General features: G+C 41.5%; 1 protein-coding gene across 1 annotated transcript in view; it reads left to right on the plus strand.

Moving 5' to 3' along the window:
- LOC145402854 (potassium channel subfamily T member 2-like) overlaps positions 1–25,693 on the plus strand; it is an 812,106-nt gene that overhangs the window by 675,614 nt on the left and 110,799 nt on the right. The window contains exon 26 of the mRNA XM_080274763.1: positions 690–824. Coding sequence (XP_080130889.1) covers positions 690–824 — 135 coding nt within the window. The remainder of the gene's footprint in view (positions 1–689; positions 825–25,693) is intronic.

Consider the following 25,693-nt stretch of genomic DNA (forward strand, 5'->3'; position numbering starts at 1 on the left):
CAATCAGGAGGAAGTTACACTGATGAAGTGGCTTCCGCCCGATGCTTCCTACATCGAAGTTCTTGTTCTGCTGAGTGAATCTTGTCACCCAAGGCCACAGGTGGACTTGGCATGAATCATAGCTACAAGGCACTACATTCCTAGAGCTCACAAATAGTTTTTATCTTAAACCCGCCATAATAATAATAATAATAGTTATAGTAGTAGCAGTAGTAATACTCATCATCATCATCATCATCATCATCATTGTCATTACCACATCACCATAATATCATCATTATCCACATCACCTTTATAATCATCAACATCTGGCCTTTTGTGTTTCAGAAGCGCCAGTTCCTCCAAAGGAATTTACTTGCGCTTAAGACAAGTTCAACAAGGGTTAACTTCATATTTTGTTGTAGTTAATGTCATCACTTATAGCCCCTTGGAAACCTTTCAGGTAAAGAAAAAAAAAAGCATGTCAGCAGCAATAATGACATGAAAAAAATGCCAGCGTACTATGGGGGTTAAGGAAAATAGAAATAAATTTTCACTCCTCGAACACAAGGAATATTTCCATGACTGAATACATTATTTGTGTCAAGTAACAAAGAATGTAATCAGTACATATTATACTTTAGATACTTATTACTTGCTATGTTTTATATAACTTATTCCATAACCTAACATAACCTTTGCATCCATAGATGAAGATTGGTAAGCAGGATCTGTGGATCAGAACGTATGGGCGTCTGTACCAGAAGCTATGCTCCACCACGTGTGAGATTCCCATCGGCATATACCGCACCATTGACACCAGCAACATGGAGCCCGGCAACAATGTAAGTCAATGTCCTCATTTGCCTTGGTTTATTCTATCATTGCTTTATTGCAAACATCTCCACTCAAATGGCACAGTTTTCAAAACATCCTCACTAAACTGGAGATGTACTGTATTTTATATCTTATTCTTGCTACCTTCATTATTTACCTACCTTCAGGTGGCTTACACTGGGCAACAGACCAAATGGTTTCCTGTAGCCCAGAAAATCATTTATTGCATGGGATGGCAACCACATACAGATACCAGATATATTCCTAATGGTCTGATAGGGTAAGGCACTCCAACCAGTGTGACTTACAATGGTTTATATCCGAAATGTGGTTGAGGTTAATTGCTCATATAAAGCTACCCAAGAGAGAGAGAACTGGCCATTCCTGCTGTACATGCCTGGACTAAGTAGTTTAATCCGGGGCCTTACATTTCTGATTGGATAATGAAGTATGATTATAAGTAGATAGACAGACTGATAGATATAGACATACAGATAGTTTCAAAGTACTTTACGCAACTTACATGGGATGTATTGTAGTGGAGTTAATCAAGGCTATATCTAACGTCTCCAGTTTAAAAATTCTCTCCCATGGCCGAATGAAATTATCTGGCACCAGCAAGAAGAACGTGACAATCATATTCTCAAAGCTGAAGCGGTTAATTAAACTGTTATTAGCTGATTTTATTTAACCATTGTCATCAAATCTAGTAGTGGACAGGGTTAATAATGGCAGTATCTAACTTCTCCAGTTTGCAAAGTCTGAGCTGAATAGAAAGACAGTGAGATGCTTAATAGTCAGTAAACTCAGGCTCCTTTGACTCACTCTTGTGAATGAATTTACCTATTGTTAATTGGAAAAGTGTGCAAGAGCTGTTTTGATGATCAGAAATTTAACAGTGACAGTATTAACTATTGGACCCCTCATATGATTTGGCTTAAAAAAATCTTCTGGGGTTGGTGGAATAAAGTTCAAGAGTTGTTCTGACCATGACAGCGTTAACCTTTTCACTCAGATGTCTTTGTTAATTTATTCATCCTACAGTACATTTACAGACTTCTATTCACTCAGAAAAGTCTTGAATTAGAAGAGTTCGTTATAACCTTCACTAAATATTCACTGCAAAACTTCTGTATGTTGAATGAAATAATCTGATACGAGCAAGAATAAAATAAAAACCACGTCATCATATTGTAATAGTTATATACTGTAAAGTATAATCAGTACCTGTACCGTCTTGGAATACAAATAAACTCTACATATATATACACTATGCTGGTATGAAATTGTGTGGTTTTATAGGGATTGTTTATGCTTGATTTTCTTGCACTAGTACAATATGTTAATTACTGATAATTTAATTTTTTGTTAGAACTTACTTTTCATGGTTATATGTTTTCATATTGATTTCTTTCTATGCCATTTTTGTATATCATTTTTTAACATTCTCTCTGTACAGGTTAGTGTTCTTTTCCTTCAGTGAAAGTTTTTCTTATTAATTTTCTTTTTTTTTTCTCACTGCAAGACTTCATTATGTGAGGTATGCAGGGCACAGTAAGGGAATTAACTATCTTGTTAAGGTCTGATGACTGTGTAGTAATTTGCTTTCAAAAATCTATCTATCTATCTATCTATCTATTGCCAGACGCCTCAATCCCGCTTGGGGTGGCCACAAACAAATCGCCTCCAAGTCGCCCTGTCCCCCGCCATTTCACTGCCCTGCTCCCAACTCACACACCCCTCTCTCATATACCTCTCCACCCCATCCCTCCATCTCATCCTCGGCCTCCCCCTCCCTCTTCCCCCCTCCACCTCACTCACATACACTCTCTTCGTCAGTCTTTCACCCTCCATCCTCTCCACATGGCCAAACCACCTCAGTGTGTTCCTCATAATGCTTCCTATCACATCCACATCCACACCACAACGCTCCTTTATATCCTCATTCGTCAGCCTGTCCCTCCACGTGACTCCACAGGCTCCTCTTAAATAACTCATCTCCACTGCTCTCACTCTTGACTTGTGTCCTTCCAACAATGTCCAAGCTTCACTTCCATACGTTAGAGTTGGTATCACAATACTGTCATGTAGTAACTTTTTCACTTCCATGCTCACTTCCCTGTTTCTTATCACTGCTTTCAAAGAACCAGCAACTTTTCTTCCCTGCTGCACCCTTTCAAGCACTTCACCCTCCAAACCTCCATCCTTACTCATCACACTACCCAAGTACTTAAACGTACTCACATTTTCCAATTCCTCACCATCCAACCTCGCTGTACATTCACTAACTTCACCTCTCTCAAAGACCATCACTTTACTCTTCCCTACATTCACCTTTAGATTCCGTTTCTTACACACTCTCTCAAACTCATCCACCAAGCCCTGTAGCTCCCCTTCGTCTTCACTCAACAACTCAGTATCATCTGCAAACAACAGTACAGGGAGTGTCCAAACACTGTCCTCTCTCACCAGGGCCACTCCAACATCCACTACCCTACCTTGTACCTCTTTTATTACCCCATCCATGTACAGACTGAACAACCATGGAGACATGACACATCCCTGTTTCAAACCAACTTTCAAAGAGAAAAATTCACTTAGTTCACCATCCACACGCACTGCAGCCTTCGCACCATCGTACATACTCTTCACAGCATTCAACAACTTCCCATCTACTCCATATATTCTTAACACTTTCCACAATCCTTGTCTATCCACCCTGTCATATGCTTTCTCCAGATCCATGAAAGCCGCATACAACTTCTTTCCCTTCTCTAGAAACCTTTCCACTAAAGATCTAAGAACGAATATCTGATCTACACAACCTCTTCCCTTCCTAAAGCCTCCCTGTTCTTCTCCAACTAATTTCTCTGTTCTTTCTCTAACTCTGTCTATAAGTATCCTACCATACACTTTTCCTATTATACTAAGAAGACAAATGCCCCTATGATTACCACACACTTCTTTTTCCCCTTTTCCTTTGTACAAGGGAATAATTATACCTGACTTCCAATCCTCCGGGACTCTACCTTCCTCCCAGGCCAATCTGCACATCTTCCACATCCATTCTACTACTATCTCTCCCCCATGCTTCAGCATTTCACCACACACTCCATCAATTCCTGGGGCTTTCCCCGATTTAACTTTCTTCATTGCTTCCACAACTTCTATCCTACTGATTTCTTCCTGTCTTCTCACCTCCCTCCTTCTCCCAGCCATTCCCCAGCCACTTATACTCGCATTACTTCCATCCTCTACGTTCAACAGTTCCTTAAAGTGTTCTCTCCATCTGCTCACTTTTTCTCCTTTCTCCACTAGTAATCTACCATTTTATCATTCACTCCCCTGCTAACTTCACTTCCACCCTGTCTTACTCTTTTCACTTCTCTCCAGAACATTTTCTTACAGTCCCTCCACTTTACACTCAAATTCCTTCCAAATTCCTCATCCACTCTCTTCTTACTCTCTCTTACTAATCTTTTCACCTCTCTCTTTCTTTCCACATATAACTCTCTCTTCCGCCTCTCAACTTCTTCCACGCCCCTATTTCTCATCCATTCATTGTATGCTTTCTTCTTTTGTGCCACAGCCTGTTTCACCTCTTCAGTCCACCACGCTGTTCCTTGCACCCCCCTCCGTCTTCTCTTCATTCCACACACCACATCACATGCTGCACATATTTCTTCTGTAAATATCTTACACACACCTTCCACGTCTCCCATCTGCTCCAATTCATATTTGCCCAATCGTTCCTCCACTTCTCTCTTATATTCTGCCTTTTTCTCATCCTCTTGTAACCTTTCCACTCTCCTTGCAACTACTCCTTCCTCTCGTCTTTCCCTTCTTCTATTCCTCCATCTTACTTGCATTCTAATTCTGGCCACCACCACGTAGTGGTCAGAAAGTCCACTCCCCCAACCTCTATACACTCTTGCATCCTTTACACACCTTCGCATCCTTTCATCCACACACACATAATCAATCATTGCCTTCCTTTCATTCAGTTCACCACCCACCCTTCTCATCACTCGCCATGTATACCTGTGGATCATTTTATTCCTTATATTCCTCTTTGCTATTAAGTCCACTGTAAGCTAGAGCATGATTGCATATTAACTCAACGAGCCAAATGAAGTTTTTTTTGTGCTATTTTTTCCAAGTTCTAACAGTCTTTTCAAACTGAAGGGGTTAGGTAGAGCCTTAATAAACCTTTCCAATGTGAGAGGCTTAAGTTGAAAAAAATCAAATGGCAGCAGCACAGTAAACTTAAAAGGAAATCACCGGATTCGAAGAGTTAAAGTTCCATTGCTACCGGTAAAGTTGATCTGCCAGTTTCCCACACTTCGAAATACCAATTCTGTAGAAAAATGTGATATGCTGAACACATCCTTGTCTTGTAATGAGGACTGTAAGTTTACCAGACTTTTCTGATTATCTCTAACAGTTAATGCTTCAGCCCCGGCATTCGATATTCGTTTTTTTTTTTTTTTCTGACTGATGCTTTTAGTGCTGGAGATGATCCTTCATGACTCACAAAAATTTTCTAATGGTAAAGGTAAGGTGGGGGGCAGATGCCTTGAGGCACATAGCTGCTGAACTCATCTCCCTAACTTAAGTCTTTGAGGCTGTGGTGTATTATTCAACCACCGTCCTTGGAAACAAGGTCACAGCATCATCCATGTTAACACTGTTATCTCTTCCATAAGTATTGTCCTAGGTACTCATTTTACCTGCCAACATAGAAAAGGTGGATTGACACTTGAGTCACATGGTTCCTGCTGCTTGCACCACCATTCAAAGCGGGATAGCAGCCTCGTTATTACCACCTCTAATCACTCGACTACTGTTGTGTAGAAGGCTATTTGAGATTTAAAAAGAAACCATTGTAATCAAGGAGTTACCAAGTAACCATTTCATTCGAAGTTAAGTCATCCAGTAACTACTGTACTTCAGTCCAGTGACAATTGCATCCGCAACTTGCGAAGTGAGAGCGGGTGCTATGTTTTGATCAATGTGTGTGTGTGTGTGTGTGTGTGTGTGTGTGTGTGTGTGTGTGTGTGTGTGTGTGTGTGTGTATTTATCCTAGTCGTAGTATACAGGATTTGAGCTAAGCTTGTACTCTCTAGTCTCCACATCTTGAATAATCCGATCTACATTTAAACACACGGATGTTCTATGTTTGCACCATCTCCTCTTCCAGTCTGCTCCCAATGTCTATGCTTCTGTTTTGGGAAACTAAAATTTTCATATCATTTAAGCATCTATTCTTCAGTTTATATTTATGTCCTCTTGTTCGTCTACCATCATCCATAAACAAATCGTCTCTAGCCACCATTTCCAGTTTCCTAACTCCTTTTATCATCGCAATCAAGTCTCCTCTCTCTTCTCTCAGTGAAGATTGACAACATCAGCTTCTTCAGTCTCTTTTCATAAGACAGTTCCCTCAAACAATGGTAACATTCTTGTTGCCATCCTCTGTACTTTTGCCAAATTTCTGACATTCGTCTTCAAATGCTTCGGTTTATTGACAATATCGATGCTGTATTTTCTAATTTCAGTCTTATGCTGGGTACCAGGGCCGTGCACAGGATTTTTGAAAGGGGGTGGGTTAAAAAAAAAAAACTTTTCAAAACAGTTTATTCACTTTATTTCATTAATTCATTCATTCATCATCTAATACCGTCTTGCCATATGAGAAGCATAGGAGCCCGGAGCTAGGCAAGTTGGTCTTGACATTTAAGATGAGAGTGACCAGCCTCACTCATCCCTGAGTGGCATCACGTGAGCAATAAACCCCAACCATCCCTTGGATGTAAACCTGCACAGGTTCAATCCGACTGGAGAGCCTCAATTATCCACTAAACTAAGAGTAATGCATTACAGAAAACTTAGGTTCTGTAACTGACTAAATTACAGAAAGGGTACAAACTCAGGGTAATTTACATACTGAGCTCCACAGAAACTTGGAGTGAAACAAGACTCGGTCGTTTACTTGACATCTCTCATTAAAAGAAAAAAAAGAAAAAGGAAAAACAAGAGAAAACACTTCTTCGCTAGCTGATTTATGACCGTAAACTAATTCACATTGCACAGAAGTACCGTTTATATACCCTTATAAAACATTCTAGAAATTTCTACTACGTTCTACAAACTTCCATATTTTCCAGTAGCCTCCCATGACCTTCCATTTATTCTCTTCGGTAACAAAACATCATAGGACCTTCGTGAAACTTTTAATTCGTTATTTCTTATATTTGAGGAACTTTTTAACTCTCTGTTATTCTTCTGTCGTAACATTACTAACAGGATTTAATTAATTTAATGAGATGCGATATTAGTACTGTTGAGAAGCGGGATTTGCTAGTAAGGTATTACTGGAGGTTCCCGGTGGTTCTCGCAGTTTTTGTTACGTGTCAGAGTTGCCAGTCAGCTTGCTACTGTGAGCGGAGTTATCTATTAAAGTTATACATTAATATTTACTCCCCTTTTCTCTATAATGCATTATTTTGGTGTTTGTTAAATTATGTATTTTTTTTTTTTTATACAAAGTATGCTAAATAATTCAGAGTGCAACATAATGTGAGAAAACTCTGGGATATTTTGAATGTCTCCGATTTGGGAACTGTTGCTGCTGCTAGTATGTGGTAGATCTTTCGAGTATCTGGAAAGCATATATAAGGATGGAGGAGAGAACAGAGGAGTTTCAGAGTAGTCTGACTTGTGGCCTTGCGAAGTTGGTGTAGCTCTGATACTTGTGAAATCTGTGAAGTGTAGTTGGCGAGCATACCGTGTAATTTCTTGGGTAAATAAAGACAACGAACGTGAGAAGCCCATGTTTGTGTACGACGCCTTTATTGATCTTGTGTACTGCACATTGAAATGTAGACCCTTTGGAGAATGATTTACTGGGTGACGTCCTTCCTATACTGAGCTACTGCTGTTGGACCCTGTGACAGTGTGGGGCATGGATGTAACAGGTGATGTCAGGAGTTGGGACAGAAAGTGCTGTAGTGAGTCAAATCTTTGACATGAAAGTGGAAGGTGTGCAGACGAAAAGCCAGGCTAGGCAGGAGAAAGTGTCTCAGGCTGCAGTCATGAAGCTTCTGCAAGCACAAAGTGAACAACTAAGAGCACAAACTGAAGGGCGTAAAGAACTCAATGAACAATTACAAGCACAAAATGAACAACTACAAGAACAAAATGAAGAACAGAAAAAGCTCAAGAACGAACTCAAGAGAACAACTACAGGCACAAAGTGAAAAACAGAAAGAACAATATGAACAACTTCCAGAGGCGTTACAGGAGCAACAGAAGGAGTTACAACTGAGGATGCAAGGACAGCAAGATATTTTCATGGGGAAATTAAGGAAGAACAACAACAATTGAAGGAGGAAGTATAAACTCAGCTACAGTAGCAGAAGTTTTAGGTAAGCAATTACATTATGGAGTGCAGACAGCATGTAGACACCCAGGTGAAGATTAGTGAGCGAATTGAGATGGAATGTAGACAGCATGTAGGTGACCAGTTAAAGATAGTGAGAGAATGGAGGCTGTTGAGGAATCTTGCACTGCTGAGCCTCAGGTCAATGTACAGGGAGCATGATGAAAATGGACAGTGTATTAAGAATCTTGAATCCCAAACATCTAAAGGTCGCTTTACAGGATTTATTGATCAGAATGTAGGACTTTTGAGTCCTGGACTTAATTATAATGCCCCAGTTTTTAAGCCCCAAACCAGTGAAGTTCATGACTATAATGAGGTCCAGGAATTCGATGGTAAAGTATCTTGGGAAGCTTACCATGTACAGTTTGAGGTACTTGCTGACCAGAATGGTTGGGATGATAAGCAAAGGGCAGTGCAGCTTGCTACTAACCTTAAGGGTGTCGCAATGGAGATTCTTGGGCAGGTGTCAGTGGAGGAGAGGAACTGTTATCAGTCCCTAGCAGAAGTGCTGGAGTGCAGATATGTGACCATGTGCCAGACGGAGGTTTACAGAGCAAGATTCTGGAGCCGCGTGCAGGCTGAAGGAGAATCCCTACAGCAGTTTGCTCATGACCTGGAGAGTATGGCACACAAGGTGTACCCTGAATCAGCACCAAAACTGTTGGCTATTCTTCTGAGGGACCAGTTCTTGACTGTGCAGAGTTAAAAGTGCAAGTGAAGCAGGCACAACCAAGAAGTATGCAAGAAGCATTAGCAAGGGCCCTGGAATTTGAGACCCACGTAGATCCAGTACGTCCACTTTTCAGGCAGGTCGTAGCGCAGGATTCAAGGCAAGAAAGGGACAGGTACGTGAAGCAGAAAAGTTTGAAGGAAGTTGCTGGTACTGTGAAAAGCCAGGACATAGAAAAGAGGACTGCTACAAGTGGATGAGAGAATAGGAGTAGATCAGAGGAAGCTGCTGGTTCTGTGAGAAGCCAGAACACAAGAAGCTGCCTGTTACAAATGGAAGAAGGAGCAAGGACAGGACAACGGAAGGAAACCCACAATTGAATCAAATGGGTGTTGGGCATGTGCTGAGATGGGACACTTCAGCTATGATTGTTCAAATGAGAGGAACAGCAAGAAGAAGGCTGAAGAAGACGAGAAGGATGAGGGTAAATTAGTAAAGGCTTGTGACAAGAGGTAACAACCAGCCAGTTTTTCCCAAGAAGTCCCACCACTGAGGAAGTGGAAGAGAACCTTGATTGATAGATTGCGAGAAGATGGAAGAATAGACGGCAAGCAATGGGAATCTTAGCAAGAAATGCAGCTGTACTGTAATGATAGGGCAACCATAAGATGAAGAAGACTTGAAGTGGATGCAGATGGAGGATGCAGATTTACAACCAGTGTTAGAGTGGCTGCAGCGAAGTACAGTGCAACCGTCTTGGGAAAAGGTTTCCAGGTTCAGCCCTACAACTAGGAGCTACTAGAGTTAATGGGACCTTGGAGCATCAGTGGGAGACACCCAATGGCCTCAGCAAGTATATTGGCAACTGGTGGTCACAAAGAAAATGAGGTCCGAGATCTTGGATGAGTCCCATAACCAGATCATTAGTGGGCACCTGGGAGTGAAGAGAACTCTAAGTCACCTGCGACAAAGGCTCTACTGGACTGGCATGCGGCAGGGTGTTGAAGAGTGGTGTCGGGCCTATGATGTATGCTGTGCCAAGAAGGGACCCAAGAAACCTGGTTGCATTCCTCTTCAGCTGTATCAAATGGGTTCACCGGTGGAAAGAGATGCGGTGGACAATGCTGGACCTCTGCCACTCACTGAAAGAGGAAACTGGTAGTCATGTATCGCCATGGACTACTTCACAAAGTGGCCAGAAGCCTATGCCATCCCCGATCAACAGGCTGCAAATGTTGCTCAGATTTTGGTTGATCAGTTTTTCTGTCATTTTGGGATGACACAATCTACATTCAGACCAGGGCAGAATCTTCGAGCCTACTATATTCAGTGAGTGCCGCAGGTTGCTGGGGATCAGGAAAACCAGGATGACCCCACCTAAGGCTACAATCGGATGGGACGGTGGAGAAATTTAACTGGACCCTGGGACAATAATTGGCCAAGTACTGTGTAGAGGGACAGAGGGAATGAGACCAGAAATTACCCTACATTGCTGATGGCATATCGGTCTGCATCCTATGAGTCTACCGGATACACCCCTGCAAAACTGATATTGGCCCATTAGTTACGGTTACCAGTTGACCTGTTAATGGGAAGACCACCTGGTGAGGAGCTGCCTACAGACACCTCCAGCTATGCGAAGCATCTCTAGGAAAGACTGGCTGAGGCACATCATCAAGTGTGAGGAGCTATTAAGTTTTCAGAAGTGATGAAGCACAAGTATGATGCCAAGGCAAGTGAGGTGAGCTTCAAGAATGGTGACAAAGTTTGGCTATACAATCGTCAGTGGAAGAAGGGAAAGTTGCCGGTGCTGCAGAACCCATGGGATGGGCCTACACTGTGATGGACCACCTGTTAGATGTAACGTACCGGATTCGGGGAGGCAGGAACTCTTGCCCAAAGGTGGTACACATAAATCGTCTGTGGCAGTACCATGGGCCAAGAGAGTACAGCTGAAATGTCCCCCAAATATCGAGCACACTTGCAGCTGATGATGTTGAGGACCTAGGAGCCGAAGTACAAGAGGATGACGACAGTTTCCCGAGGGAAGAAATGAATCAGGAAGAGAACCAATTTATTCCAGGAGGAATGGACTGTGTGGAGGAGCAAAGACGTCGTCAGAAGCAGTATAGGAGAAGACCTGATAAGCTGAAGGACTGTTTTGTGTATAATTAAATGTTTAGTTTGGATTAAGGATTACGTTTGTATACATCGTGTAATTTTGTCAGGACGACAAAAAGATCAGGGAGGGGGTAGTGTTGAGAAGCGGGATATACTAGTTAGGTAGTATTGGAGAGTTCCTGGTGGTTCTCACAGTTTCTGTTATGTTATAGAGTTGACAGTTAGCCTGCAATTGTGAGTGGAGTTATTTTGTAAAGTTATACATTAATTATTACTCTCTTTTTCTCAGTATTGCTTAATTCTGGTGTTTCTTATATTATGTAATTTTTAAAAGTTTATATGCTATATAATTTAGAGTACTACGTAATGTGAGAAAACTCTGGGATATTTTGGATATTTCCGATTTGGGAACTGTTGCTGCTAGGAGTATGGGTAGAGCATTCGAGCATCTAGGAATCTTATATAAGGATGGAATAGAGGAGTTTCAGTTTACTTTGACTTGTGGCCTTGCATAATTAGTGTAGGTCTGGTACTTGTGAAGTCTGTGAATTGTAGCTGGCTAGCATACCGTGTAATTACTTCGGAAAATAAAGACAACGAACGTGAGAAGCCCGTTTTTATTTATGACGCCTTAACTGATCTTGTGTGCTGTAAATTGAAAGGCAGACCCTTCTAAGAACGGTTCACTGGTTGACGTCCTTCCTATGCTGAACTACTGAGGTTGGAGCCTGTGGGAGTGTGGGACGTGGACGTAAGAGTATTATTTTCATTCGAATTTATCATTCATTCCAAATCCTCCCCCCCCCCCCACCGTGTGCACGGCCTTGTTGGGCACAATTATCTCTCAACATTTCCTAATCCAGGTAGCAAAAATCTACTCTCATATTGGCCATCAGTCTAATTGCCCCTCCAATGATCTTATTTCTATGCTTCTCTAGTGATAGATTATTGTGTATGGTCACTCCTAGTTCGTTCCGTTTCCTTTCTGTGCTGATCCTCTCTCTTCCCATTTTATGCTCATAACTAGGTCTTTTGCCACTTATTTCCATTTCTTGGACATGCGATATTTTTCATCAAACTCCATTTTCCAAGTTTGGTTCGAACTGTACAACTTATCCAAATAATTTTCCAATGCCTCACAAGTGTCATCATTCTGGATTCTATATCTATAGTCAGTCGCTTTAATCCCGTAAGGAGTGGCCACAAACAAATCGCCTTCATGTCCCTCTATCCCCAGCCATTTTACCGGCCTCCCCCCAGCTGACACCTCTCTGTCTCTCTGTCTCTCTTATATCTCTCCACTCCATCCCTTCATCTCATCCTAGGTGTCGTTCTCCTATCCCACTCCACCTGACTCACAGACACTCTGCACTGTAGCCTCTCGCTCTCCATCCTATCCACATGGCCAAACCACCTCACTATATTTCTCCTAGAGCTTTTTATCACACCCACAACGACACCACAACGCTTACTCACTTCCTCATTTGTCAGTCTGTATTTCCATTGGCCCACATGTTCCTCTGAAATAGCTAATTTCCATTGCTCTCACTCTCAGGTTGTGTCCAACAGGGTCAAAGCTTTGCTTCCATACTTTAGAACTGGTATCATGATACTATCATGCAACGATTTTTTACTTCCATGTTCACTTCCCTATTTCTTATCAATGCTTTCAACAAACCAGCAACCTTTCTTCCCTGTTGTTCCTTTCCAAACACTTCATCCTTTAAACTACCGTCTTTACTCATCACACTATCCAAGTACATAAATGCACTCACATTTTCCATTTTCCTCATTATCCAACGTCATTGTGTATTCAGTGACCACTTCTTTTGAAGACCAACTTTACTCCTTCCTACATTCACCTTTTGATTTCGTTTCTTACACACTTTCCCAAACTCAATCACCAAGCTTTGCAGTTCCCCTTCTTCACTTAACAATACAGTATCATCTGCAAACAGCAGAACAAGAAGTTTCGAAATGCTGCCCTCTCTCATTAGGGGTACTTCAACATCCACTGCCCTACCTTGTATCTCTGTTATAACCCCATCCATATACAAACTAAACAACCATGGAGACATGACACATTCCCGTTGCAATCCGACATTCAAATAGAGAACATCACTCAGTTCACCATCTACATGCAGTGTAGCCGTAGAGCTCTCATAGAAACTGTTCACGGCATTCAGCAGCTTCTTATTTACTTCATATATTCCTACTAATATTTTCCACATTCCTTGTCTGTCCACTCTGTCATATGCTTTCTCCACATCCATGAAGGCAGCATACAACTTCTTTCTCTTCTCTAGAAATTTTTCCACTAAAGACCTTAGGATGAAAATCTGATCTACACAACCTCATCCCTTCGTAAAACCTCTCTGTTCTTCTCCAACTAATTCCTGTTATATTCCTAACTCTGTCAGTAAGCACTAATCCATAAATTTTTCCTATTACATTAAGATGACAAATGCCCCTATGAATACCACACACTTCTTTTTCCCTTTTTCCTTTTTACAGGGGAATAATTAAACAGTACCTGACTTCAATACCTCAGGGACCCTACCTTGCTTTCAGGCCAATCTCCACTTGTTTCATATCCATTCCACTATTATCTCTCTGGATCTGCTTCATTATTTTTGCATCATTTGCAAACATATTCATTGAACTGGCTAAGCATTCTGGCATATCAATTACATATGTCAAAATCATAAGAGGAGCCAAAACTGAACCTTGTGGGATTTCACTAGTCACACTCATTTTTTGAGAACATTTATCTATTGTAACTGTTCTCATTTGTCTTCGCACTTAATAGTTTTCCATCCATTCACTTCTCCAATACTTGTTAATTACCATAGCAATCTTTTGTGTGGCCCCTTATCAAACATTCAAATCCAGGTAGATACAATCTACCCAGCCTTCTCTTTCGTGCATGATATCCATCACTCTGCAATTAAAACTGCGCAGATTCGTCACATATGAATACCCTTTTCTAAATTCAAACTGCTTTGCTGTTATTACCTCATTTTCTTCTAGGAACTTAATCCACATTTTTCTTATTGTTTTTCCACTCAGTTTGCCAACACTGCTGGTGAGGGATACCAGTCTATAAGTTATTGGTTTGTCTCTGTCAAATCCTTTATAAACTGGTACAACATTTGCCCTTTTCTACTGTATAGGCAACTCTTCTGTGATCAGCAAAAATTTAACAATATAAGTTCGGTGTATCATTTGATCTGCACATTCCTTCAACATCCATCCGGCAATCCATGTGGCTCCATGGCCTTTCTCACATCTAATTCCCTCATCATTACCCATCCCTGCACCGGAAGGGCTCGGGCACGGGTACTGTTTTCACTCGGTTTGTTCGTTTGTTTGTTTGTTTGTTTGTTGGTTGGTTGGTTGGTTGGTTGTCTGTCTGTCTGTTAACAACTTTACGCGAAAATTACTTGTGCGATTTTGACTAAAATTGCATGGATGATGAGCTGTGACCTTCTGATCACCTGATTACATTTTTGGGCCAAATTGGGCCAAAGTCCAGATTGTAGGCACAAGAAAGGTAAAAAAAAAAAAAAAAAAAAACGGGGACGAGTAAAAACCGTTTTTTCGCCATAACTCCTTTCAAATTCGTCATATTGACTTGAAACCAAAATCTAAATGTGAGTCTTTCATATCTGCATCCTATATCATGCTTCATTACCTCAGGGGGGTCAACCCCGAGTTAGTAGGGGGGGTCAGTGTCAGGTCGGTTGGGCCAAATATTTCAAATGGGCATAAAATTGTCAGTTTTCACCCGATTTACTCCAAAATTTGATATGTGACATCTTTGACTAGATACCCTGTTGTGTTCATGCGTCAACACTAAAATGACTGCCGGGGACGGGTTTGCTGCGCTTTGGCACCGCTTCTTTGTTTAAAATATATCTTATCAGTTGTTTACTTTCAGATAATATTTATCATCAGTGTTAAGCACTTCAGTTTACACACACACACACACACACACACACACACACATATGGATAAGACAGCATAATGGAGAAGACGACGGCCAAGCTAACTCCTTGAGATTCCTGATTATCTAGTTACCCGTCCCCGTCCCGGAGGAGCTCGGGGACGGGTATTGATTTCACTCGGTTTGTTTGTCTGTCTGCTTGTACAGTATGTTAACAACTTTACACGAAAACTACTGGTGCGATTTTGACTAAAATAACAGGCTGGATGAATCACTCTTGCGTGATAATCAAAGAATGTAAATAAAACCCACACTTGTAGACGACGACTATATTTACCAATCACTTTCGGTGGACACTGCCACTATCTTCAGTGGTCAAGACAGAGAAGAAAATAATCACATTTGGAATATCTTCCAAAACTTAAGGTACCTCAAATGGTTTAAAAAAAGAAAAAAGAAAAAAAAAAACATACCTTAAAGCTAGGCAATCTTACTACGTATCTAAAGACCCCACCTCAGAAAAGAAACGCTTCTTCACTTTGCCTTATGTTGCAGACTTGAATATGTTAAAGTTAACAGGTTACAGTAGTGATGTAAATATAGCATTTAGGGTATACCTCCATCATCAGATCAATGTTAGTAAAGAACAAATGTACAGCATATTCAGAAGCAGGCATATATAAAATTCCTTGCAAAGATTGTGAATTAGTTTACATAGGAGAAACAGGTCGAAGTTTGGAAACACGGATCAAGGAACACTATGCCATAAGAACATGTAATTTGAATAATGCAATATATATGAAAGTCATGACTTTCGGCAACGAAAGATGATTGAAGCCATGTGTATCCAAAACTACGAGAATTTCAACCCTAGTGAAGGCATGTACAAGCTAGATCCTATAATGAGGTCCCTGGGGGGAATGTCCCTTCCCGCACCGAAACAGGTGAGGTCAAACAGGAATTACACCTGACCTGTCTAGTGCTATCCCCCCTTTCCCCCTTGGAAATCTCCGCTTACAATCCACCCCACCCCACCTCACCTTTACCCCACCCTCCCGCACACACATGCATAAATAGGAGCCCTTGTATTATCAATATGTCATTCCCTCTCTCTATCTTGACCACTGAAGATGATGGCAGTGTCCACCGAAACTGTTTGGTAAATATATTTTTCGTCTACAAGTGTGGGTTTTATTTGCCGTAAAATAACAGGGATGATGGGCTATGACCTTCTAATCACCTGTTTAAATTTGGGGCCAAACTGGGTCAAGGCCCAGGCTGTAGGCCCCAAAAATGTTTTTTAAAAAATAGTGGTTTCTTTTCGCCATAACTCCTTTCAAATTCGTCATATCGACATAAAACCAAAATCTAAAGGTGCATCTTTCAAATCTGAATCGTATAACATGCCTCATGACATCAGCGGTCACACCCCAGTTAGAGGTTCGGGGGACAGTGTCAGATGGGTTAGACCAGTGTTTTTTAACCTGGGGTGCTAGCACCCCCAGGGGGTGCTGGAAAATGCTGCATTATATTTTTTTCTTACTGGATTTGCTTAGTATTGGCATCCTTGATTTTTTTTTTTTTTTGACACAGTATAAAATAAACTGTCAGGCAGTACTTCACTTAACTTTAACCCTGCAGTAGTGTAGCAACTGCAGTCCCAGCAACCAGATTTAGAGGGGTGCTGGACTGAGACCTTATTACAAGGGGGGCGCTGAGGTCGGAAAAGGTTAAGAAACGCTAGGTTAGACCTAAAATTTCAAATGGGTATATAATAGTCAATTTTCACCCGATTTACTCCACATTTGATATGTGACATCTTTGACTAGATATCTTGTTGTGTTTATCCGTCAGCACTAAAATGATTGTCGGGGACGGGTTTACTGTGCCTTGGCATCCTTTCTTGTTTATAATACAGTCAGTCATTGAGTAACGCGGATGGTATGGACTGGAAAAGGACCGTGCTACTCAAGCACGTATTACTCAAACAATATGTTTGCATGTATAATGGTGCAATGCATTCTCGTGACTTTCCAAAACTCTCACTTTTACCCCTTCTTACCACCGTACCCTACATAAATTACCCCCTACTTATACCCACCATCAAGTAAAACACTGAAAGAGATATAACTATCGTAATTAAGAACATGAATGATATTAAAATAGCATTAACAATAACAAAAGTTAGGTTGGGTATCAGTGTGTTGTTGACGTGTAGCTCCACGGCGTTCTTCCCCCGCTCCCCATCCCGAATATTGTTGTTGTCATCGTTGAGATCCTGCTGCTCCTGCATTTCTTTTTTCAACATCTAAGTCGAATCCTTCAAAGTCCAGGACTGAAACAACAAAGATGACCTCGTCGTCTGGTGCAGCGGCATCATCATCAGAACTGGATGTATTTTGCAGCGATGAAGGGGCCTGCCGTCTGGCCCGGAAATAACTTGCGATGAGTTGCTGTTGGCGAGCACTGACCCTGGCATTAAACTTGTCGGTGTAGGTCCTCTGTGCACTCGAGACCATGGCCACACTAAAGTCTGGCTGTTCCTGGTTGGAGTCATTGTTGATGATGACGTGGGTCGGATTCTCGATCATCTCCACCACCTCCCACAAACTGCATGTGGGCGCCTATCCCGGAGGCCTGTGTCATCTGGGTTGTGCTCTTCTTGTTCCCTATTCTCCTCCTGCTACAACTGTTCCAACGTTTCATTTGAGTCGGACTGCAGGTTAGAGATGAGCTCGCGAATGTCAGCTGCAGTGTAAAATTTATAGCAGCAGCATTCTCTATTCATCCTGCCAATATATTAATTCTATCTATCTATCTATCTATTGCCAGACACCTCAATCCCGTTTGGGGTGGCCACAAACAAATCGCCTCCAAGTCGCCCTGTCCCCCGCCATTTCACTGCCCTGCTCCCAACTCACACACCCCTCTCTCATATACCTCTCTACCCCATCCCTCCATCTCATCCTCGGCCTCCCCCTCCCTCTTCCCCCCTCCACCTCACTCACATACACTCTCTTCGTCAGTCTTTCACCCTCCATCCTCTCCACATGGCCAAACCACCTCAGTGTGTTCCTCATAACGCTTCCTATCACATCCACATCAACACCACAACGCTCCTTTATATCCTCATTCGTCAACCTGTCTCTCCACGTGACTCCACAGGCTCCTCTTAAATAACTCATTTCCACTGCTCTCACTCTTGACTTGTGTCCTTCCAACAATGTCCAAGCTTCACTTCCGTACGTTAGAGTTGGTATCACAATACTGTCATGTAGTAACTTTTTCACTTCCATGCTCACTTCCCTGTTTCTTATCACTGCTTTCAAGGAACCAGCAACCTTTCTTCCCTGCTGTACCCTTTCAAGCACTTCACCCTCCAAACCTCCATCCTTACTCATCACACTACCCAAATACTTAAACGTACTCACATTTTTCAATTCCTCACCATCTAACCTCGCTGTACATTCACTAACTTCACCTCTCTCAAAGACCATCACTTTACTCTTCCCTACATTCACCTTTAGGTTCCATTTCTTACACACTCTCTCAAACTCATCCACCAAGCCTTGCAGCTCCCCTTCGTCTTCACTCAACAACACAGTATCATCTGCAAACAACAGTACAGGGAGTTTCCAAACACTATCCTCTCTCATCAGGGCCACTCCAACATCCACTGCCCTACCTTGTACCTCTTTTATTACCCCATCCATGTACAGATTAAACAACCATGGAGACATGACACATCCCTGTGTCATATATATATATATATATATATATATATATGTGTGTGTGTGTGTGGTGCGTCCATGAACCTGAGGCCTGGGGGGGGGGGGCTATGACTATGACTGAAGACTTGAGAGGAAGGATGGTGTTGCAATGAGGAGGGGGTAAACTGAGATGGTTGTGGCATGTTGAGAGGTGGAGGATAACAGTTGGGTGTGCAGGGTGAGAAGTGTGAACACTGGGGATAGGGTCGCGAGAGGCAGACCGAGAAAATCCTGGCACGAGGTCTGAGATGTGACCTCAGGGATAAGAGACTTAATAGGGAGGCTGCCAAAGACTGAGCAACATGGAGAGTCACCAATGGGTGTCCAAGGCTAACGCATGCAAGCATGTTGGAGCCTTTGTAACCATGATGCAATCATATATATATATATATATATATATATATATATATATATATATATATATATATATATATATATATATATATATATATATATATATATATATATATATATATATATATATATATATATATATATATATATATATATATATATATATATCATCCAATCCTACGTTGCCCCATGAGGAGCGTAGCAACTCGGGGCTAGGCAAGTTGGTCCTGACATTGAAAATGAGAGTGACCAGCCTCACTCATCCCTAAGTGACATTACGCGAGCAATAACCCAAACCACCCCATGGATATAAACCTGCACCGGCTCAATCCGACTGGAGCGACACAGTTACCCACTAAACCACTAGGCTCCATAATTTGGTTGTATGGTTACCACCCACCGTAGTAAATGGTTTCCTAGTGTACAGGAAACCATTTGGTTTGTCACTCAGTGTAGAGTCACTCATAAGCAGAAGGAACAGGAAAGAATGAAGGAAACAAAGACAAAGGCGGAAGTGTAAAGTCACCCGTGGGCAGAAGGATGAGGAAAGATTGAAGTAAAGAAAGACAAAAGAGGGAGGAAGGAAAGGAGGGAGGAGAGGAAAGGACAGACACCAGAGAGCAGCACTACATTGAGTAAGTGGATGGTGAGCGCCCCCACCTAAAATATATATATATATTGTTACGGAACGGAGAAAACTGTCCCGCAAAGTTCCAGGTTCAAAACAAAAGAGTTAGGTAAAATTACAAGTTAAAGTTTAATGCTAACAACAAAACATTCAGGACTCATAAGGATAATGTAATGGCAAAAAACAGGTTAAATATATGGTTAACTGCAATAGCCTCTATTAACACGAAATTAGCAAGAGTAAATTTATCTAAGTCAGCCCTGATAAAATGAGAAAACCGGATAATGCTCAGTGAATGCAAGATATATTATTACAGATACAAAATATTATTACTACTGGCTGACAGTAAAAACTTTACATTAATCACAAAAACCTCACTAGGCCTACGAATTAACACCTTATGCTATACAGTACAAGAAAAAATGTAATAACACTTATACTCAAATTACACAGCAGCTAGATGGTTGGAGACTTCCTGAGCACTCACAAAAATAATAACAACTGTACAGGGGAGGACAGAGATGTGAACAAAATGAGGAGTAGATCTAAGTGGCAATTAATGCAGAGACTGAGCTCATTATATAGGGGCCGGCAGAGCTTGATACAACTTGTAAGAAGGACGCGCAAATGAAGCCATAGGGGACAAAGAGTTGACACTCCTGCTCTGAACAACAGAAAGAACGACTTACTCTATTATAAGGGTAGAAGGGGGGAGTGAGGTAGAACACGCTCGTGATCAAACATGCAGCATACTGTACGTTAGAATTACACAAAGGATGATGAAATCATAGGCTATGTAACACCTCCCCACAAAGAAAAAGAAATTTACAAAGGAAATTTCTTATTACTCTAAAACAATCTGTCTAATGTCTAGATATGCAATCAGCAATAACATTTTCTTTCCCCTTGACATGTTGTATGTCTAATGAATACTCCTGAAGAAGTAGACTGCATCTTGTCAATCTCTGATTTTTATCTTTAAACTTACTAAGGAATTTCAGTGGGTTATGATCGGTATAAATGACTATGGGGTCAAAACCAGAACACAAATAAAATGAAAAATGCTGTAAACCCAAAATCAAAGCCAGAAGCTCTTTCTCAATAGTTGAGTAGTTCTTTTAAGGTGGAGTGAACTTCTTACTGTAATAAGCTACAGGGTGTTCAATACCCTGATCATCCTCTTGCAGCAAAACAGCCCCAGCTCCTGTATCACTTGCGTCAACAGCCATCTTAAAAGGCTTAGCAAAATTTGGAGTAGCGAGTACTGGCTGACTTAATAGGATAGCTTTAAGTTTGCTGAAAGAGGATTCACAGTTATTGGTCCAGACAAATTTGACACCCTTTTTCAGTAGGTCTGTAAGTGGTGATACAAGAATTGAAAAGTTAAGAACAAATCTCCGGTAATAACCTACCATTCCCAAAAATCTTTGTAGCTACTTCCTACTTTTAGGTCTGGGAAGATCACTTATAACCTGAACCTTAGCTCCTGGTGGTACAACGTGTCCATCACCAATTACGAACCCAAGGTACTGAACTTTAGCTTGACCAAACTCACACTTTGATAAATTAGCTACAAGATTAGCCTGAACCAAACGCTCAAGAAATTTACTGACATGGCATAGGTGATCTTTCCAGTTGTCACTGAAGATTAATACATCATCAATATAAACAACACACCCTGCCAAACCCTCTGTTACAACATTCATGAGCTTCTGAAAAGTGGCTGGTGCATTCTTCATACCATATGACATTACAGAACATGCAAAAGTCTTTCCTAGTGTTACAAAACATGAGATCTCCCTAGCTCGTTCAGTCATAGGTACTTGCCAGTATCCCTTTAACAAATCAAACTTACTTATGTACCTAGCCTTTCCGATCTTGTCTATGCAATCTTCCACGCGAGGGAGAGGGTAAGTGTCTGTTTTGGTTATCTGATTAACACGTCTGTAGTTGATGCAAAGCCGCTGTGACCCACCTGGCTTAGGGACTAGAGTGACAGGAGAACTCCACTCGCTCTGACAGGGCTCAATCATCTTGTGGTCCAACAGGTAGCCAAGCTCCTTCTGGATGAGAGGAACTTTCACTGGGTTCACACGGTAAGGAGGCAGTTTAATTGGCTTTGCGTCTCCAACATCGACATCATGCATCAACACAGTGGTTCTTCCTGGAGTGGCACGGATAACTTGCGGGTACTCCTGCAGTAATGCCGAAAACTCCTGCCTTTCCTCGGGAGCTAGATGAGAAAGCTTAGTCTGGAGATCATTCATGATATCAGGCTTCTTCCCCGAACTATCACTCAGGCTCATGCTGCATGGGAAAACTTCACTTGCAGACTCGGGTGGAACAGCTACAGTGCAGACTGGGTTATTTTCGTCCCGCCTGTGATATAACTTCAGCATGTTGATGTGACAAAGTTGCTTGTTCTTTCTACGATCTGGTGTGGCGATGACATAGTTGACATCACTGAGTTTCTTCTCCACGAAATAAGGACAACTAAACTTGGCTTGAAGAGGTTGCCCATGCACCGGTAGAAGAATCAAAACCTGATCTCCTGGCTGAAAGTGGCGTAACCTGGACTTCTTATCATACCAAGTCTTCATCTTCTCCTGAGCAGCTCCTAAATTCTCTCTTGCCAGCTGTAAAGCAGTGGACAGCCGTTCTTTGAACTTCATCACATACTCCAGCAGGTTGACATCATCTTCCTCTGACAGCCAGCATTCCTTGAGTAGCTTAAGGGGTCCTCTTACTTCATGGCCAAACAGTAGTTCAAAGGGTGAGAAGCCCAGTGATTCATTTGGAGATTCTCTTGCGGCAAATACAACGAATGGAAGACCTTTATCCCAGTCTTTCTGATGTTCCAAACAATATTTCTTGAGCATCGATTTGAGTGTTTGATGATATCTCTCCAACGCTCCTTGGGTCTGGGGATGGTAAGCTGAAGACGTGATCTGGGTGATGCCCAACTCTTTCAGAGACTGCTTGAAAACATTTGACATGAAATTACTTCCCCGGTCTGACTGTACCTCCTTGGGCAGACCAAACTTGGTGAAGAACCCTGGCATTTCCTTAACCACGTTCTTTGCTGAGATATTTCTAAGTGGAATGGCTTCAGGATAACGAGTAGCCATATCAATCAGGGTCAACACATAAGAAAACCCTGAAGAAGTCTTAGGAAGAGGGCCCACAATATCCACCAACACACGGATGAATGGAGCCTCAAAAGGAGGAATGGGAACTAGAGGTGCAACCTTTTCGGTCTGATTACACTTCCCCACAACTTGACAGGTGTGACATGACTTACAATACCGGGAAACATCTCTGAAGATACCTGGCCAGTAGAAGTGTTTCAAAATGCGTGCCACAGTCTTCCTCACTCCAAGGTGTCCTGCCAAACTGGAATCATGAGCCACTCTAATGATATCCTGCCTACAAACACGAGGGATGACAACTTGATGTACAACCTCCCATTCACAGTCGGCTGATGCTGTTGGGGGTCTCCACTTTCTCATAAGTACTCCTGACTTTATACAATAACAAGTAGAAGCACCAGTTGACTCTTCCTCACTGCAAGCAGAGTTAGCTAGACCTTTCAACTCAGGGTCAGCAACCTGCAACTCAATCAACTTTTGACAAGACAAATTATCAACACTACGGGGTACTGCCTCATCTGGTGAGTGGTCCAAATTAGCAAGAAAAGTGTCAGCTAGGATAACATCTTCATCATCATTATCCTCTAAGTCACCAGTAACTTTAGACTTAGCCCTAGTGACAGCACATGCAGAGAACACATCAGGGACATCACAATCCTGGGTCGCAGCCACTGGCTCACTAGACAACTGAGGAGCTGGACACACTTGACTTCCACCAATATCATTTCCAAGTAAGAAAGTTACACCTGACATTGGGAGTGTCTCAACCAACCCAACCATAACGGAAACATTAACAAATCCAGACTCTAAATTCACTCTGCACAGAGGGACAGAGAAGTAATTATTCCCTACACCTTGTAAGATTACAGTTTCATCAGAGGAATTAACATTAGAGCCTAGAACACTGGTCAGCATAAGGGATTGGCAAGCACCTGTATCACGATATATTTTAACTGATTTCCTGTCATTACTGTCCAGAGGACTGACAAAACCATCAGACAGGAAATTAGCACATGAACTCTTGAGAGTGTCACCCACGTTACTGCTCAAAAGTGAAGCTTCATCATAAGAATTTAATTTACCCCTCAAAGCAGGTTCAGTTAAGTCAGTTAAAGAATTCTGGGAACTCTCAAGGGTGGACACTAGACCAATTGACTGAATATTTAAAGACTCCTTTTTGTTCACATCACGCTGTCTCCTGAAACATTTCTCCGTAGTATGACCAAGCTTACTACAATAAGTACATTTACTTTTCTGAAATCTAGAGGTGAAGCTGGTATTTACTTCCTGAGAAACATCATCTTTATTCTCTTTCCTGTTACCTGTACTCTGAGTAGAGGCAACGTACTTACTCTCAGCTTTCCTTTTTTCTTTAGAATATCTCTTGTGAGTGAGAACATATTCATCAGCTTAAACTGCAGCATCAGACAAATTATCTATTCTTTTCTCATCAAGATATAGGCTTACATCATTATTAATACACCTTTTGAAGTCCTCCAGCAAAATCATCTGCTTAAATTTACCAAAATCAGAATCCACATTCTTAGAATTTAACCACTGCTCTAACAGATCTTCTTTGATTTTTGCATACTCAACATGGGATTGCTTATCTTGCTTATAAGTTGTCCTAAATTTTACTCTATAGGCTTCAGGAACAAGCTCATAGGCCTTAAGAATCAAGCTCTTAACTACATCATAATTATCAGATTGATCCTGAGGCAAAGATGCATAAGTTACTTGAGCTTTACCGGTGAGAACAGTTTGAAGGAGTACTGGCCAATACTTTTTGGGCCAATTAAAACCTGTAGCTACCCTCTCAAACAACTGAAAATACTTTGTTAAATCAGATTCATTAAAAGGAGGGACAAGTTTAACATTTTTAGCCACATCAAAATCATCAGAGCTAGATGATCCAGTTCCACCTTGTTTCATGCGATACTCATGGTCTGCCTGAATCCTAGCAAGTTCAATTTGTGCCTGAGCCTGTGCCTGTGCCTCCTGAATACGAGCCTGACACTCAGCCTCCTTAGCCTCAGCCTCCTTAGCACGAGCCTGAAACTCAGCCTCCTTAGCACGAGCCTGAAAGTCAGCCTCCTTAGCACGAGCCTCCTGCAGGGCTAGCCGTAACTTAGCCAATTCAATCTGCGTTTGCTCATTTGGAGGAGTTACATTAAACAAGTTTCATTAATCATGTCAACAATTTGATCTTTAGAGTGATGAGAGCAAACAACAATTCCCAATTGTTGAGCAACAAGCTTAAGTTCATTCTTTGTTCTGTTTTCTACATCACACACTGTTAGCACATTTGACAAAAAATCTTTGGCTTCATCAAGCGTAGTAATAGTAGACATCATGAATAAATCACAGTCACAAAATATCAAGCAATATCCTTATGATAATATCCTGAATATCCTAATAAGAGGTCGCCAAATTTATGTTACGGAACAGAGAAAACTGTCCCTCAATGTTCCAGGTTCAAAACAAAAGAGGTAAAATTACAAGTTAAAGTTTAATGCTCAAACTAACAACAAAACATTCAGGACTCATAAGGATAATGTAATGGCAAAAAACAGGTTAAATATATGGTTAACTGCAATAGCCTCTATTAACACGAAATTAGCAAGAGTAAATTTATCTAAGTCAGCCCTGATAAAATGAGAAAACCGGATAATGCTCAGTGAATGCAAGATATATTATTACAGATACAAAATATTATTACTACTGGCTGACAGTAAAAACTTTACATCAATCACAAAAACCTCATTAGGCCTACGAATTAACACCTTATGCTATAC

The sequence above is a fragment of the Coenobita brevimanus genome, chromosome 59 (assembly GCF_032717465.1).
Source record: "Coenobita brevimanus isolate Jiangsu-jjx chromosome 59, ASM3271746v2, whole genome shotgun sequence".
NCBI lineage: Eukaryota > Metazoa > Arthropoda > Malacostraca > Decapoda > Coenobitidae > Coenobita > Coenobita brevimanus.